Source organism: Psammomys obesus, unplaced genomic scaffold, assembly GCF_907164565.1.
Source record: "Psammomys obesus unplaced genomic scaffold, mPsaObe1.curated_primary_1811, whole genome shotgun sequence".
Taxonomy (NCBI): domain Eukaryota; kingdom Metazoa; phylum Chordata; class Mammalia; order Rodentia; family Muridae; genus Psammomys; species Psammomys obesus.
This window is the reverse complement of record NW_026589732.1, coordinates 5,727,568-5,746,304: the sequence shown is the minus strand read 5'-3', so window position 1 is coordinate 5,746,304 and position 18,737 is coordinate 5,727,568. Positions and strand designations below refer to the sequence as shown.

Genomic DNA, 18,737 nt, shown 5'->3' with positions numbered 1-18,737 from the left:
TTATTCACTTTATATCCCAAGTGTAGCCCCCTCCCTCATCTCCTCCCAACACACCCTCCCTCTTCCTTCCCCCATCCACCTCCTGTAGACCACAGAAAGTTTTCAAAACCCAGCAATTGCCTGGCAGAGTGCTGCTTGCCTTTAATCCCAGCATGTAAGGAATCTCCCTCTTTCTCCCTCTCTTTTTCTCCCCCCTCTCTCCAAGGATTTTAAATCAATTTGAAATTTTAGCTTAAAGGAATGCAGGCTATCCCAATATGGAAGTGGCCCTTTACGACATAAACCTATGAAGTATTGGGACAAAATTGAAAGTCTCAAAGAAAACTTAACATAGTTCCATTCCCTAGCATAGAAACTCAAGATGGACTGAAGAGATCAGCCTTCCCATAAAACACCACTGAATATGAAACATTTTTTCAAAAACAATTGAAATGATAAAAGTATGTAGTAAAGACAAAATAAACACACACATGCAATTTCAAACTTCCATGGAATAAAATCCAAAAAATTAAAAGATACAATAGAAAAATCTAAAGTGAAAAAACATAAAATGGAAAAAGGTCAACAGCTTTCTAAATTAAAGCTCAGGTGCCTGAAATTCATAAAAATATGGAAAATGCAAACATGATTTACACAAAGGGCAGGAAAAATATTCCATCGTCAAACAAGCTGGACTAGGGGTATAGGCAGTAGCAGAGTACTTGCACAGCCCCCATGTGGTCCTGGGTTATGAAACAAGGTTGGTTATGTTGTGAGTAGCTGGAGCTTTGCAGCATCTTGTACCTTGGGTGGCACTGAGACTGGTTTCTGCCACTGTTAAGGGTCATTTCAGATATCTTCAATCACCAAAATAGTCATAACTATTGGCCTGATAAGCACACCCATGGCAGAATTCATCACAATGACCTAAAATGATACATTTAAAGAGTATAGATATTATTTTTACTTCAGCAATATTTATCATATATAAAAAAGTACAATTATAAACAGTTTAGGACAATAAATTATGATTAAAAAGTGACAGATTTAATTAAATGAAGTTAATAAATGACTAATTTTTAGAAATAAATATTAGAAGTATTACTTTAGAAAAGACTTGCTTTAAAAATTATAGTGTGTACTTGATTACCACTGTGTATACACACACACACACACACACACACACACACACACACACACACTGCAATGATCTTTGTTCAGAAGAGAAAAGAGAAATTTTTTTCTGTAGCCCCCTCCTTCATTCCCTCCCAATCCCACTCTCCCTCCCTCATCTCCTCCCAAGCCCATCTCCAAGTCCACTGATAGGGGAGGTCCTCCTTCCCATCCAACTGACCCCAGCTTATCAGGTCTCATCAGAACTAACTGCATTGTCCTCCTCTGTGTCCTGGTAAGGCTGCTCCCTCCTCAGGGGGAGGTGGTCAAAGAGCCAGCCACTGAGTTCATGTTAGAGACAGTCCCTGTTCCCATTACTAGGGAACCCACTCGGATACAGAGCTTCCATGAGCTACATCTGTGCAGGGGTTCTAGGTTATCTCCATGCATGGTCCTTGGTTGGAATATCAAGTCTCAGAAAAAGACCCCTGGGCCCAGATATTTTGGTTCTGTTGCTCTTCTTGTGGACAATCTCCCCTTTCTTTCACAAGATTCCCTGCACTCTGCCCAAAGCTTGGTTATGAGTCTCAGCATCTGCTTTGATACACTGCTGGGAAGAGTCTTTCAGAGGCCCCCTGTGGTAGGCTCCTGTCCTGTTCCCTGTTTTCTCCTTCTTCCAATGTCCATCCTGTTTGTCTTTCTGAGTAAGGATTGATCATCTTACCTCCTTGCTTGGCTTCTTTAGGTGTATAGATTTTTTTGGTTTGTCCTATATTATATGTCTAGTGTCCACTTATAAGTGAGTATATACCATGTGTGTCTTTTGCTTCTGGAATAGCTCACTCAGGATGATCTTTTCTAGATCCCAACATTTGTCTGAAAATTTCATGATTTCCTTGTTTTTAATTGCTAAGTAGTATTCCATTGTGTAAAAGTACCACAATTTCTGTATCTATTCCTCAACTGAGGAAACAACTAGGGTTGTTTCCAGGTTTTGGCTATTTTGAATAAAGCTGCTACAAGCATGGTTGAACAAATGTCCTTGTTGTGTATTTGAGCATCTTTTGGATATATGCCTAGAAGTGGCATAGCTGGATCTTGAGGAAGCAGTATTCCTAATTGAGAAAGTGCCAGATTGATTTCCAAAGTTATTGTACAAGTATACATTCCCACCAGCAATGGAGGAGGGATCCCCTTTCTCCACATCCTGTCCAGCATGTGTTGTCACTTGAGTTTTTTATCTTAGCCATTCTGATGGGTGTAAGGTGAAATCTCAGGGTCAAAAATGATTTTTGATTTGCATTTCCCTGATGATTAAGGACATTGAGCATTTCTTTAAGTGTTTCTCTGCTATTGTACATTCCTCTACAGAGAATTCTCTGTTTAGCTCTGTACACCATTTTTTAATTGGATTACTTGATTTGTTGCTTTTTAACTTCTTTATATTTTCTGGAGATTAGCCTTCTGTCAGATATAGGATTGGTGATGATACTTTCCCAGTCTGTAGGCTGTCATTTTGTTCTGACTACAGTGTCCGTTGCTTTACAAAAGCTTTTCAGTCTCATGAGGTCCCATTTATTGATTGTTGCTCTTAGAGCCTGTGCTGTTGGTGTTCTGTACAGGAAGTTGTCTCCTGTGCCAATGAGTTCTAGGCTCTCCCCCACTTTTTCTTCTAACCAATTTAGTGTGTCTGGTTTTATGTTGAGTTCTTTGATCCACCTGGACTTGAAGTTTTGTGCAGGGTGATAAATATGGATCTATTTGCATTTTTCTACATGTAGACATCCAGTTGGACCAGCACCATTTGTTGAAGATGCTGTCTTTTTTTCCATTGTATTGTTTTAGCTGCTTTGTCAAAAATCAAGTATCCACAGGTGTGTGTGTTTATTCTGGGTCTTCTATTTGATTCCATTGATCCACCATTCTGTTTCTATGCCAGTACCATGGAGTTTTTATTATTATTGCTCTGTAATACAGCTTGAGATCAGGGATGGAGATACCGCCATACGATCGTTTGTTGTACAGGATTGTTTTGGCAATTCTGGGTGTTTTTTTTTTCCATATGAAGTTGAGAATTTTTCTTTCAAGGTCTGTAAAGAATTGGTATTTTGATGGGAACTGCATTGAATCTGTAGATTGCTTTTGGCAGGATGGCCATTTTCACTATGTTAAATCTACCGATCCATGAGCATGGGAGATCTTTTCATCTTCTGATAATCTTCTATTTCTTTCTTCAGAGGCTTGAAGTTTTTTTTTTTTTTAAAACAAGTCTTTCCCTTGCTTGGTTAGAGTCACTCCAAGGTACCCTATGTTGTTAGTGGCTATTGTGAAGGGTGTTGTTTCCCTGATTTCTTTCTTGGCCCTCTCGTCTTGGGTATACAGGAGGGCTTCTGATTTTTTTTTTTTTTTTTTTTTTTTTTAGTTAATTTTGTATCCAACCATTTTGCCTAAGGTGTTTATCAGCTGAAGGAGTTCTCTGGTTAAATTTTTGAGGTCGCTCATGTATACTACCATATCAGTTGCAAATAGTGATAATTTGACTTCTTCCTTTCCAATTTATATCCCCTTGATCTCCTGTAGTTGTCTTATTGCTCTATCTAGGACTTCAAGTACTATGTTGAAGAGATATGGAGAATGGGCAGCCTTGCCTTGTCCCTGATTTCAGTGGGAGTGATTTAAGTTTCTCTCCATTGAGTTTGCTGTTGGCTATAAGCTTGCTGTATATTGTCTTTACTATGTAAAGTGCCTTGTATCCCTGATCCCTCCAAGACTTTAAACATAAACGGGTGTTGGATTTTGTCAAATGGTTTTTCAGCATCTAAGGAGATAATCATGTGGCTTTTCTCTCTGTTTAAATGGTGGATTACATTGATGGATTTCTGTATATTGAACCACTCCTGCATGCCTTGAATGAAGCCTAATTGGTCGTGGTGGATGATATCTTTTAAAAGTGTTCTTGGATTCAATTCGGTTTGCAAGTATTTTATTGAGTACTTTTGCATCAAGGTTCATAAGAGAGGTAGGTCTGAAGTTCTCTTTTTTGTTGGGTCTTTGTGAGATTTAGGTATCAAGGTGACTGTGGCTTCATAGAATGAATTTGGTAACATTCTTTCTGTTTCTATTTTGTGGAATAGTTTGAAATTGGAGTTTGCATTTCTTTGAAGGTCTGATAGAATTCTGCACTGAATCCATCTGGCCCAGGGCTTTTTTTTTTTTTTTTTTTTTTTTTTTGAAGGGAAACTGTTGATGACTGCTCCAATTTCCTATTTCCTTTGGGGATACAGAACTATTCAATCATTCTACCTGATCTTGACTTAATTTTGGTAAATGGAATCTATCAAGAAAATTGTCCATATCCTTTACATTTTCAAATATTGTGGCATACACTTTTGCAGTATAACCTAATGATTGTTTGGATTTCCTCAGTCTGTAGTTATGCCCCCCTTTTCATTTCTGACTTTGCTGATTTGGATAGTTTCTCTCTGCCTTTTAGTTAGTTTGGCTAAGGGTTTGTCTATCTTGTTGATTTTCCCACAGAACCAGCTCTTGATTTCATTGATTCTTTGAATAGTTTATTTTTATTCTAATTTATTGATTTCAGCCCTGAGTTTGATTATTTCCAGCCATGTGCTCCTCTTAGGTGTGTCTGCTTCTTTTTTTCGAGGGCTTTCAGTTGGGCCATTAAGTTGCTTGTATGAGATGTTTCATATTCTTGAAGGCACTTAGTGCTATAAATTTTTCTCTTAGCACTGCTTTCATTGTGTCCCATAAGTTTGGGTATGTTGTGCCTTCATTTTCATTGAATGAAAAGAGAAAAATTTCAAGTAACTGTGTAAAGCTAAGCATGGTAGTCCCAACACTCAAGAGATGGAGACAGGAGAATTTCCATGAGTTCAATGACAGCTTGAAGTACATAGTGAGTTCCAAGATAGCTTAAGCTACAATATGAAACTCTGTCTCAAAGAAGTATTTATTTTATATTAGAAGGATACAGTAAATTCACATTAATTTTGGGGGGTGGTCGAGACATGGTTTCTTTGTGTAGGCTTGGCTGTCTGGACTTGCTTTTTAGACCAGGCTAGCCTTGAACTCACAGCAATCCGCCTGCCTTTGCCTCCCTGGGCACTGGGATTAAAGGCATGCACCACCACACCCGGCTGTAATCGCAAATTGAACTGCTTATGGCTCCTTAGAAGGAGGTGGGGTCTCATGAGTTCTTCACTTCTCCATGATGGAATGCTGATGAGCTCAGTCTTATACAGGTAACCATTCCTGCCATGCCATATGCAGAAAACAGTTTGAAAACATTCCTTCCCATTCTCAGGCCCTTACATCTTTTCCATTTCCCCTTTTGTTGTGTTTCTAGAGGTTTGAAGAGGAAACTATAGATATACCATTTAGGGATAAGCACTCAACAGTGTTCTTAGCACTTTGACCAATTAACCAGAACACACTATAAACAGAAACTTCCTTGACCAAGGCTAAAAATAAAAAACATAAATATTAAGACAGTTTAACAAAATAGGAACAGTTGATCCCCTCTTAGGGTTTATGATGGCCTGGCCATAGGCTTTGACCAGACTTACTGTAACAGAAATATTTCTTGTTCAGAAGGCCTCAAATCCAATTAGAAAAGTTACTTCCATAATGCTCATGCCATTATTGCATCAATGGGCACACCTTGCCTACCAGATTGGTATTATAGCATTCAGCCTCCAGTCCTTTCTTTCTCAGTTGCCTGAGTAGCACCTTGTAGACCAATCAAAGCTATCCAGAAGCTTCCAGTTCAGCTTCAATTTGCTTTCTCTATGTCCTGAAACCAAAGTGCGTAGGTATTTGACAACAGGTCATCTGGTTCTGGTAAGCATACAATAGCCTGTATTGTTTGGAAGACCTCTGGGTTTTACCAACTCAGTTGCCTTACCAAAAAGGGTTACATTTTCCAAAAACTCAGAGGGATGTGTCCCACTCCTAGCACGAGGATTTCTACTGGGATACACACAGCTGTGCAAAGAATGAGAGGAATGAGGTGGGGTGGTTGCTTTGTGGTACAGACAGCCTGTGAATGGCAAAAAGGATCAGTTGCGTGGGAGCATCATTAACATGCAAGGTTCAAATGATGAGTGAAATACTTCCATAACATTCCTTACTGGAGGCTTGGGAATGGTGTTCCAACTGTCCACTTATGAGTAGGATACAAAACAGTTTGGGCACCAACAAAATTGGTGATCTTGGTCTCTACATTGTCCTGAAATTATCAATGGTCTAGGCACAAACCACATAATTGATAATTAGTTATCTCTCTTTATCTGGATCTAGTATTCTTAGAAATGTGGTGACCAGAGTTTGCAGATGGTAGCAGCCTTTTCCATTGCTCTCACAGGAAAACACAAACTATATTCCCATTTAATTCAAAACCACAACTACATGTCTTAATTATCACAAAAATGTTCTTAGACATCTAGGTGTACATACCTAATGCACAATGTGTGGCATCACAATCCAGGAAGGATGGCTGCATAATCTGAAGCATTTAACCTCAGACAGTTATTTATTTACTTACTTTATTATTCATTTTGAGTGCCAAAGATTGAGCCTAGGGAGTTATGTATGTCAGGCAAGTGCTCTACAGCTGGGGTGCAGGTGCAAAACAAATGCACAGCAAATTTAAGAGAACATAACTGACCTAGTTTGCTTTTCATTGCTGTGATAAAACAATGACCAAAAACCAAACTGGGGCAGGAAAGGGTTTATTTCATATCACCAAGGGAAGTCAGAGCAGAAATTCAGACAGGAACAGAGGCAGGAACAATGATCTGCTTGCTCTCCATGGCTGGCTCAGCTTGCTTTCTTACACAACCCAAGACCATCTGCCCAGTAGTGGCACCACCATCATTGATCATTAATCAATAAAATGTCTCCACAGACTTTCCCACAGGCCAATATGGTAGAAGCAATTCCCCAATTGAGGTTTTATTGAGTACCTCTACTTTGTATCAAGTTGACAAAAGCTAACAAGCACAATGACACATGGAGGAAAAGATTGAATTACAGTTTCAGCCTCACACTAATCACATCAAACATTTGGGTTGATGCTCACAGGCAGGGTAGAGTGGATTTTCAATTCAGATTGAAATTAGAATTTTTGAATAAAAATATTTGGCAACTTGTTATAGAGAATACATAGAATTCAAATAGCAAAGAATATGTGCAAGAGAGGTTCACTTAACAGAAAGCACAGATGTCAACCTGTACCTGCAGCCTGGTTCCCCCACATATTACTGTGTTGAATTTGGGGAAACATATTTAATCTCTAGGCCCCTCAAATGTGTAATGGAGATAATTAATATAAGATCACAATATGAATATATACATTTAGAATCAGGCATGCCTAAGAAATATCTGGTTAAAAAAAAAATACAGCTACACAGTAAAACCCTGTCCTGAAAAACAAGAAAATAAAGGAAAAAAAGGAAGGAAGAAAGAAAAGGAGGGAGGGGAGAGAGGGAGGGAGGGAAGGAGGGAAAAAGGAAGAAAAGGAGAGAGGGGGAGAAAGAAAAAGGGAGGGAGGGAAGGAAGGAAAGAAGGAGGGAAGAAAGGTAGGTTGGTAAGTAGATAGATAGGAGACAAACAGAACAGAACTAGAAAGATGGCTTAGTGTTAAGCATACACTTAGTGGTTAAGGTTACACTTCCACAGAATGAATCCATGTTCAATTCCCAGCACCTATGTGGAAGTTAACAACTGTCTTTAAGTCCACTCCAGGGGTCTAGCACTCTCTCTGGCTCCCATGGGCATGTGCATGTGTTGTACTGACATACATGCAGGCAGAAGGCAGAATACCCACATACATAAACTAAATAAAACCTTTTTAATAGCCTATAATTGTGTAGGTATAAAAGGAGTTTAAATAAAATGATACATAAACCCAAGACAGCTCATTACCTATTGGAATAATATGAGGAAAATGAGGTTTTGTTATACACAAGAAAACAGAGTTTGTGTGTTTAATGGCAAGGCGACCCGGTGTAAACTACATTTTTTCCCTCATCTTGACAGTGCTTTATAAAAAACTATGGCTCATTTAAAGCTTTTGCTGAACATTTGATGATGTGAATGTTGAAACCCAACAGTAATTCTTGCTGTTTGCTCTGTATCTAGAGCAATAACATATTAAGTACTAGTTATCAATGATAATGGCTCCACGACCTAGGCTTGCTAGTGTGTCATACAAGAACTTTACATCCTATGTTTCCTTAACTATAAAGCTGTAAAACTCCTCACAAAAAGCCAGGAGGCGGGGCTCCTTTTTCTTCTCCACAGCTGCCTCATTTTGCGGCCTGGTGCAACTTTCTCTACCTCACTGGTGTATTTCCACAACTATTACTCATTTTACTAAAGGGTTCTGACATTCCCTGCCAGATCTCACTTCCACAGTTATTCAACTCCTGATCTTTTTTCCTTAAATCTATTCCTTCTCCACTCCTGAAAGAGGTTCTTTCATAGCTATTCAACCATTTCACGTATCCAAGTGTTATACTTCTTTATTTCCCCGCCTCTAAAAAATGGAAGCATAGCCCAGACCCAAAGCCTTTGTACAACTCACAGGGATGACACACAGTGAGATCCATGTGTAAGCAGCACTACAGGCCTGTGCTCAGCAGCAGCTCTCAGTAACCCGGGGTGAGTCCTTCATATTGGAGTATAGTGGTGTTCTCCCAGGGAGGAAAGATTTCCAGCTAAAGTAACACTGAATCAAAAGGAGCAAATGAGCATTGGGCTGCATGGGTTGTGACACTCAAGGCCTTTCCTGTCTTATCACACACAGACTTTGCAAATGGGCATCAAGCATTTCTCTGGACTCTTCGTGCTGCTGTGCATAGGATTTGGACTCTCCATCTTGACAACCATTGGCGAACACATAGTGTACAGACTGCTCCTACCACGAATCAAAAATAAGTCCAAGCTCCAATATTGGCTGCACACCAGTCAGGTGAGTTCTGCAGGACTCTTGTGCCAATGTTCCTGTACTTAAGAATTCTTGGGGAAGTAAAGACCCAGGGAAGTTTGTCAACTGACAAATAGCAAGGAACCAAGAGAAGGATGGTCAAGCACTCAAGGGTGGAACTCCCTTTATTCCACTAACCCATCTTCCAATAAATTGAAGACTCACAGTATCCCTTCCTTTCCTGAAACACAACTGATGCTCATAGAGGACACAATATAACTGTTTTACACCCAGTTTCACTTAACAAAGATCATCTGAAGAGATGATGTGAAAATCTGTTCCCCACAGATTTTTTTCCTTTCTAAAATGAAAGCTAGTAAGAGTCCAAGTTCCTGTATGCTTTCAGGTAGTCCCATTTCCCTGGTCCGTGTTTCTCTGTCAGGAATTCTGAGGCCTGCTTATGTGAGGCCATGTCTCACAGAAGCAATGTTATCTCTTGTAAGATAGACACCAACACCTAATTTACAAAAATAATTAAAACTATTGACACAGACCACTTGAACACATTTCTCTGCATCTCTCTCCTCGTGAGAAACCACTGTGGACATCTGTGGTGTAGTCAGAGGGTGTGTCAGGATGCCTGGTTTCATCTGACCATGTAAGGTGGAGAAGCCACCCCACCTCCACAGTATGGAGTCCCTTTTGCCTCCTGATACTCCACGATTCACCTCACCTCTTGAAGAGAGGCTAAACATGTTCCTGCTTTTGTCATTCACCCATTCTGTTATTCACTTCCTTGTTCTGTGTTTTTGTTTGTTTTGTTTTTGTTTTCTGAACAGATAACATTTTCACACAGTTGGACCCTGTTCTTCATACTTTCTGGGGAGTCGGTGTTCTCCTTGAAATCTGAAGACAAGTGAAGTCTTCTGTTCTATGTTAATATAATTAAAGCCTCAGGAAACCTGCTTTCCTTCCTTGTTTTGGTTGCTTTTGATCCAACTCTGACAACTGTACATGGCTCTATACCACACAGGAGTTGTTGGCTGTCGCTTCTTTGAATCATTTTCCATTTCACCATCCTATGCATTGCTTCTTCTTCTAAAATAATAATTTATAATTTAAAGTCCTTATTACCTTGCACTGTGGAATTGCTGAATGTTGACCTAATTTCACGCATGCCTGAAATTTTTTTTAAAGAAGCCAAGGTTTGTAACTACTAGATAATCTGTGAAATCCCAAGCAGTGTTTTGTCCCGAGACACACATTGCAAGTGATCTCTATGAATCTTTTCTTCCTACCAGAGGCTACACAGAGCATTAAACACATCATTTGTAGAAGAAAAGCAGCCACATTTCAAGACAAAACGAGTGGAAAAGAGGTAAGAAGTCAAAGCATTCTTTGCCTTTACTAAAATAAAAGTTTAGGCATGTGACAATACCCCTTATTCAAAAGGAACTTGCCTCTAAATAAGTATTCAGACCAAACCTGGACCATCTGTTGATAAATAAAATCCATACAAATACGTGGATTTTCCACTATAATGAAGGAAAAAAGAAAATAAACATGACTACACACATATGTGTGTGCTGGGATACACTTATGCACTGCAGAGACTGGCACCTGGGTCCAGTCCTGTCTCTAACATTTTACAACACGTTACTTAACATCTGTGCCTTAGACTCATCTGTGAAAGAGGTAGAAGCTGTATAACTGCCTAGAGTTATAAATAAGATAGTAAACTGAAATCCCGGAAAGTAAAGCAAATGCCTAATAAATGTAAGCAAGTATCCTGTACCATATGCACAGAACCCTTAATTTGTCGGCAATCTTTTTCACCTGGAATTGCCATCTAGCCATGTTTCAATTCCCCACCTCTCTAGCACTGCTAAAAATATGTGAAACAGACTAAAGAGATCCCTACTAAGTCCACTTTCTGACACTCTCCCAACTCCCTAGAAAAGGTCCTCACTAATAGAAAAAAGAACCAAATGTCTCAAAGGTCCACCACAGCTACCCTGTGGATGGCTGCATCCTCATCGGAGGTGATTGAAGATGTCAGAAACACTTTGAGTCTGCTGCTTGTTGGCCTCTGCTACAGCTGCCTGAGGCTGCCTTCCTGGATCTCTCACATGCCCAAAGGCCTCAAGTAGGGCATTGGCTCTGCAAATGGGTGGCACATCTTCAACTCAAAGCTGGGATTTCTGGGTAATCTTAAGATCTGACACTAACACCTCTCATTCATAACAGAAGGAAAATGGTATACAACAGGATTCTTGTCTAGCTTGTATCTCCTCTGAGGCTGCTAGCCCCTTCTTTCCGGATTGCATCTAGCTTGTCAGAATCATTTATAATCTCTTTAGGCTCCTTTCCAGTCACAGAATTACTTGTCACCTGGCTGTCAGTATAGCATCCCCTTGTCACAGTGCAAGTCTGCTAGTAAAAAGCTACAGACTAGTCAGGTCACAGCTATTCTGTTACCTTAGAGAGATTTTTCTAAAATTCTTTAACCAGAGTAACACAAGAAGACATAGCTATAAAATACTGTTTTACAATTACAAAACATTTTTCCAGGACTAGAACAAGAAGCCCAGTGACCTTGTCCCTTTGATGGAATTCTTTTGCCTACTTCATCTAAGCTGAGAGCCAAATGTGTCTCTTCACTCACTTCTCCACTTTTCTTGCAGGAGCTTCCTACTCTGACAAGGGGCTAAGACAGACTAGGTCTTCATATGTGGCCCAATTAATCTTCAACCTGTCACTAACAGACATGCATTGTGACAGAACATAGAATACTGTTGGGAGTGTTCTATGACTGGAGAGAATTTAAGAGACAATGAAATCTCCCTATAACTCAGAGCTTGCAACCTTCCAAATTCCATGTGTTTGAAGTCTCATAGTTATGGTATCAGTTTTTAATAGTCCAGTGGCATAGTGTTTCAGTCTTACATAACTGCTCCAACGAAGCCTGTTTTGCTCATTTTATTGTGAAATACTTCTCATTCCACTTTGAAGACCAAAGAAGACTTAACCAAAACACAACCTAAACATTCCTAAAGCCAACAATATAATACTCATTCCTTCTAATTAGACACCTTATCTATTTAAGCATTTACCACCTTGCATTCATAGGTAGCCCAGAGCCATACATCAACTATCACAGCAGCAATGCTAGCAACTAGAGTATGTTACAAAGACATCCAGCTTTGTTTATTAGTTTATTATTTTCATACAGATGCTCCAAGATTTGGATAACCAGATTGCCTGTCTCTAAGTATCTGATCACTATAGCTACCTACAAACTCTAATAGAATGGCCAGACAACTCTACTCTTAGTGTTAGCCTACTCTCAGTCATTCTATAGTACTAGAGTTAAGTTTGCCACCCTTCTCTCTTCTCTTGGAAGAATACAATGCAAATGCTCATGCCATTATGACACGACATCCTCCATTATCCATATTTATTGAATGAGTTTAGAGGGATAGGTGAATGGAAGATTAACATGAGATTGGTAGCTTGGAAAAGTTCTAAGCCAAAATACTGTGGCATATTTTAATGCATATCCAACACACAGTTAACACACATTAATGAATATTTCGAGAGAGTTTTTGTATGTAATTTTTTATTTACTCAGGTGTGAAAAGTTAAAAGTTAGAAGAGAACTTGTAACCACATCATCTCTTCTGATTCTAAGGTCAGGTCAGCTGTAGGTAGAATCACTGTAGAACTTTCACCTAGACCATGACCTAGAGTGATCTCTATTAAATCTATGGGATTTCAACAAGAATAACTGTGAGGAATGATGAGAAGGTTTGAAGTGCATTTGTGTCAATGCCCTGGGCAGGTTTCAGACAGTGTCTGCTGTGTCACTCCAATACTTAATAAATAGAATGAATTGCTTACTGATCTATGGATCAGCTGGGTTCATGCAGATATCTACAGCCAAGTTAGGAAAAGGGGGGAAGACACTAAGGGATGTCTGATCAATTGTCCTCTATTGGGCCAACTATAAAGCTTGTGGACTCTCTCTTATATTATCTGCAGAGATTCGAGAATGACAATGTGCAAAGTCATTTGCACAGGCTTGGAACTTCTCAACCTTCCTAGTGCGCAAAACAAATAATGAGACCAGAGCCAAGGGTGACAGTATTTGGCTGTAGATAGCAGCAGTTGGGAGATGAAAGCAAAAGAATCACCATCAGTTTGAGACTAATCTGGACTATATAATGATTTCCAGGCCATCCTGGGCTACAGAGTGAGACCTTGTCTCAAAACAAAAAAAAATGTTATGAGACTAAGCCTCACAGACCATGGAAAGGGGCCATGGATTGAAAAGGAATAAAGAATTAAACCACCTCAGTAATCTACTTCTGGGCAAAGAAACACAAAACCATTCTATTAAGTCTGTGTTTTGTTCTCAACCATTTAACTGCATCAAGAAATCATTTCCCCTCCCCTCGTCTTTTCCACCCTAGGGCCTCCACCTCTACTCTCTCAGGCAATTAGGAGTCCAGGAATAAAGCTGATTCCGTTTTATGAAAACAAAATACAGGGACTTAATAGGGGTTTCCTATTGTGCTATGCCATGTGGGAAACTGCAAAAGTGATCATAGTGTTCCTCCTCTTCCTTCTCCTCCAGGGTAGCAGGAATAAGTAGTCACACTGCTTCAACTAAGCTGTCTCACAGAGAGAAACTCTTCTCATTGTATCCAACTGTCAAGGTGTATTTAGAAACTTGCCCAGCTCTCTCCCACACCCACTAATATGTACAGCCATGACTTCATGATGGTGGCAAGTGGTACATACAAGCCTGAAGGAACTGTAAATCTAATTCTAGTCATCATCACCTCCACAAGAATCAAGGGTGCCTCTTGACTTTGTTTTTAAGCATCAAACTTGAGCTGTCATTCTCAACCTACATGAAGTCACCCCAGTAATGAGAAACACTTTGCTAAAACCTTTGTAAATATGCCTTTTATCTCCCCTGAAGCCCAGTATGGCCCAGAAGGGCTGAAAGTCAGCCATAAAGCATTAACAACCAACAACCAAACAACCAACCAGTACTTAAAGCACTACATCCAAGTGAAGATTTTTCACTCTTACTAGGGCTTAATCTCTATAGTCCTATGATGTCTCCAGGCAGTGCTGCTTTGTGCACACTGCCTATAGGTAAGGTATAAAAGTGTACCTAGATGTGAAGAGATGGCTCAGCAGATGATAGTGCTTGTTCTTGTAGCATGAGGACCAGAGTTGAATTCCAAAGTTAAAGCCCAAGATGACTATATGTGTCTGTAACCCCAGGATTGGGGATTGGGACCAGGCAGATTGGAGAGCTTGTTGGCTTGCCAGCCTAGCTGAAATGATGCCTGAGTGGCCCCTGTCTAAAGCAGTAAGACAGGTGATAGAGGAAAACACAGACTGTCTTGCTGTGTCCTCAACGTGTTTGTCCTGGCAATGAAGGCACCCACCTACATATTCTCTCCTCATTCCCCCCGCCCGCACACACTTTAAATTATTCATAAGCCAATGCACCATTTCCCATTTCATCAGAAGATATCCAATTCCAATGCCAAAGCAACAGAAGGCTTGAGAAGTCCTTCAATTCAGTTCATGGCTCCTATTGTTCCTATGGTACTCTAAGTAGGCAGTCCACTCATGGCTTGGTGACTTCATTTCTACAAACATAACTAGTTCTCTGCCGCTCACATAGCATATTGAGAAGATGGAGCTGCAAGACAGAAGGGGGACTCTGAATTGTGTCTATTTCCTAGGTCCAATGTGGGACCCCAGCAGCTCATGGTGTGGAATACTTCCAATCTGAGTCATGACAACCAACGAAAATACATCTTTAGTGACGAGGAAGGACAAAACCAGCTGGGTACTCAGACCCCCCAGGACTTCCCTCTTCCTTCAAGAAGAGAGCTCCCTGCCTCACTGACCACCAATGGAAAAGCAGACTCCCTCAATGTAGCCCGGAACTCAGTGATGCAGGAACTCTCCGAGTTGGAGAAGCAGATCCAAGTGATCCGACAAGAGCTGCAGTTGGCTGTAAGTAGGAAAACAGAGCTGGAGGAGTATCAAAGGACAAACCGGACTTGTGAATCCTAGGCAGTGCCACTGCTCCCCTTTCTCAGCCCCTGGTATTCTGAAGCCCCTGAGGCACTTCATAAAGCTCTTTTTTACTGACTAACAAAGGTGTGGGGTCTGGCAGTGAACTGTGCTGTTCTGCCCTAACACGCAGCAACAGCTTTCCCCACACACAACTCCCCCCACCCCCCATCCCAGGTCTCCAGGGTAGCAATCTTTTCCACAGAAGGAACCTAGAGTTAGTCAGGAGTAAAATCTGTATAAGGGGATTGGTAAGCAGCCAGACAACACTGGCTCCTGTCAACCTTTTCACCTGGTGCCACAATAATATTTCTGGTTTTTAGCCCTTTCTCTGCACTTCAACAAGAGATAAAAACCGTTGCTCATACCTGTGTCTTACTTGGTTGGTTTTTAATATAATTACAAAATGGAATTGTCTAGCATTGCAGATTTGATAAAACTCCCCAATCTAGATTTGATCTTACATTCTGAATGAGCAGGATAGGAGCCAGGAAAACTGGGGCAGAGCAGATACATAAAGAATAAATGGAGCTCAGAATTACCACAGGCAAGGCTTGACTGGCTAAGCTGGCCTGAGCAGCTCTGGTTCTCTGACCCAATCCTGACTAACATTTAGTAGTTGAGTCACCACTAGGAGAGGAAAAGGGATGCAGAGTGAGAGCAAAGGACAGACAGATCGGGCATTAAGGATTCACTGGGTGCTTTTAAAATAAAGCTCTGGGCCAGAAAGGCAATTTGGCTAAAGAATGTATTGCACTAGACTTCTAATGTAACTAATCATCTCCACCATAGTGTGTGCCTTTTATTAAAAGAAAGAGAAGCAAAGGAAGGCCATGTCCTAACAAGAACCTGTGCTATCCCTTAGTTAATGCCTGTGACAGGGTCTATGAGCTGATATTCCATTAAGGGAAATGTTCTGCATATTACATAGATAAACTGTTCTCAGATCAGTGGTCACCTCTCTTAGCCTAAGGAACCCCAGAAGCAACCAGGGGAGTTGTGAATATCACAAATGTCAAATACTGGGGTCTGCCCTGCTCCATCATCTCCCATCCTTACATTTACTGGTCTCTGATGAACTACGGTAAGTTCTAGACTCTCTGATTATCCTCCTGGATCTATTTAATGCCCTCAGAGACTGATATAATTACCCTAGCTTCCCCTATGCTTAGGCATCACTTTTCTACTCATACAATTGTTTGGCATGGAGAAAGGGAAGAAACATGAGATCTCTATACTTCCTGTATGCTCCCAAATGTTGGCTGGATAATATCTAAGGCCCTCATCAGAGTGACCATTGCCAAGACTAAACCAGAAGTAATGTTGGGAGGGCTCAGAATGCTAACGCTAGGCAGCACCCCAGGACATAGCACAGTCCTAAAGTTACTCTCAAAAAAACACTGCTTTGGAAGTTTGGCTACCACTAGGCATGTAATTAAGGAGAGCCTGTCAACTTTTCCTCTTTTTATCTCATCACCAACTATTGGCTAGTTTCCACATCTCCACCCTTACACCAGGGTTCCATTTAGAAGTAGACCTTCTTGTTAATCAGAGCTGCTTCTCTAGTCACTTTACAATAAATGCACAACTCTGTCCCAAGCAGTGCTCAGATCATTAAAAGGGGCTTCAGTCATTCAACAACTCCCACTTTGGGGCACAATGTCTATACTCCACCAAGAGCTGTACAGATCTAGATAAAGATGGCAGTAACGCCCTAAGCTGTAATCAGAAGACCTGAGCAATGAGTTCATAGTGCAGTAAACCTAGGAGGGCAAGAAAGCTTAAGACACATTCAAGAGAAGGCAGGGGCCTGGAAAAATAGACTTCAACTTCACAAACTGAACATTTCAATGAGATGGGGGGAAGCTCTGAAAACAAAGGACAATGTGCTTTGCAATGTCCTCAGCCCTCCTGCACTCTCAGCCTCAGCTGCCTTTGGCAGATTCCACCCCTTGGCCATTCCGACCCATCTCTAACAGTGTCCTAGGGACTCGGCACTAAGCATCCCTGGATAGCTGTTCAGCCTGCAAGGCTGAGGTGTAGTGTACCTCAATTCACATGACAGCCATGCTCCTGTGGTACACGGACATTTGTTCAACAACTCATATTCCGACTGTACTTGAGAGGCTGGCTGTTTAAGGGAACACAGAGGTGAATTCTTTTGTAAAGAATCCTTTTGTAATGAAACCAATTATCCCTTAAACTATCTGTTTTGTAAGTTTGGGTTTTTGTATATCTGGTTTATCTTAAGCTTCTCTACTGAGGCATTCTAAGTAGTGGTGGTCACATGGCAGAGTCCCTGCCCACCCACAGAGCAGAGAAGCAGTGCATGCTCCCAAGAGTAACTGCCACTACTGTGGCCAGGATACAGCAAGCAGCAGCAGGAGTAAAGGCAGACAAACCACTGTCAACACTGCTTAAAATGCTTTCATGTCCGTGGGTAAATAAAACATATAATTGCTTGTGAAGCAGTTTTCATGATAAATAGCAAAAATTTTTAATGGTAGTAATTGAACAGTGTTTTGCAATTTGTGAAACAGTGTGCTGTGTTTTGTACAAAGATTTCACGAAAGGGAGAGTCCTTCCAAACCTTGGTTCTGCTCCACTTCAGCTCCCTCACCCCTCAGGCTCACAGAAGAAAGTCCAAGGGGCAGGGCTACTGGAATGAGCTAAGGGATGCTCCCTGGCTTCCTGCACTCCCTTGGGAAACCTGGAAGATGGCAAACTGTCCCACACTCCATGCCCACTCTCCAAAGGGGCCTCCCATGGGAAGCTCATAAAGCACGATGGGTAAGCCGGTTTGTTTGGATAAGACAGTAAGGGTTCTACAATGTACTTACCACAAGAGGAGAGTGGTCCTCCAACTAATAAAGGCAAGTCACAACAGCTGGGACAGCCAGAGGCAGCCATAGGGACCTAAAACGTCAGGGTCAATAGTATGCCTGGATTTTCTATTATTCATAAGATTTGCACAAACCCTATATAGGAATGGCTGCTTCCCTTCCATCCCCAAGAAATGGTACGTGGAGCCACACAGAACATAACTGTGTCACTGAGAGAACTCCTCGGTGTTGGGTCTGCTAGAGGCTTGGGGCAAAGTTGAGCACCCCTTTGCATGGATCAAGAGAGGAAAACAAACTACTTTAGAGTCTCTTTTCCTCTCAACTCATATTTGAAAAGGCAAACCAGAAAATCCACTGTCTTCAGCAGAAATTGCTTTACTAGTCATTAAAACCACTTTGCCAACTATACTGTTTTGTTATGCCTTTTCCCCCACCCAACTCCTGCCACCAAACACATCCAGTCTAGGAATTCCCTCACTCTCTTTCGTTTAGTTGCCAATCATCTTATAAAAATGAAGTGCTTATAAGTATTTCCTTAAGGTCTGTAAAGAATATTTGCCCTGCGTCTTCATTTCAGTGTGTGTGCAACTGCTCCCTCCGCTCCAAGAACTGAAACGCTGTCTTGTGAGCATGACGTGAACAGGCTGTTTTGTTCCAGCCACTTTTCTTGTACAACCATGGGGATGGACTAGATGTCCTCAGGTCTTTTCCATCTTCGGTTTCTATGACTGTGGAATAAATGTTCAGAT

The 18,737-nt window shown here is 41.0% G+C and overlaps 1 protein-coding gene across 1 annotated transcript in view; it reads left to right on the top strand.

Annotated features, from left to right (window-relative positions):
• Grin3a (glutamate ionotropic receptor NMDA type subunit 3A) overlaps window positions 1-18,737 on the top strand; it is a 243,367-nt gene extending 224,630 nt beyond the window's left edge. Inside the window, exons 7-9 of the mRNA XM_055605421.1 lie at window positions 8,921-9,085; window positions 10,342-10,418; window positions 14,809-18,737. Of these exons, the coding sequence (XP_055461396.1) occupies window positions 8,921-9,085; window positions 10,342-10,418; window positions 14,809-15,145 (579 nt within the window). The 3' untranslated portion in view covers window positions 15,146-18,737. The remainder of the gene's footprint in view (window positions 1-8,920; window positions 9,086-10,341; window positions 10,419-14,808) is intronic.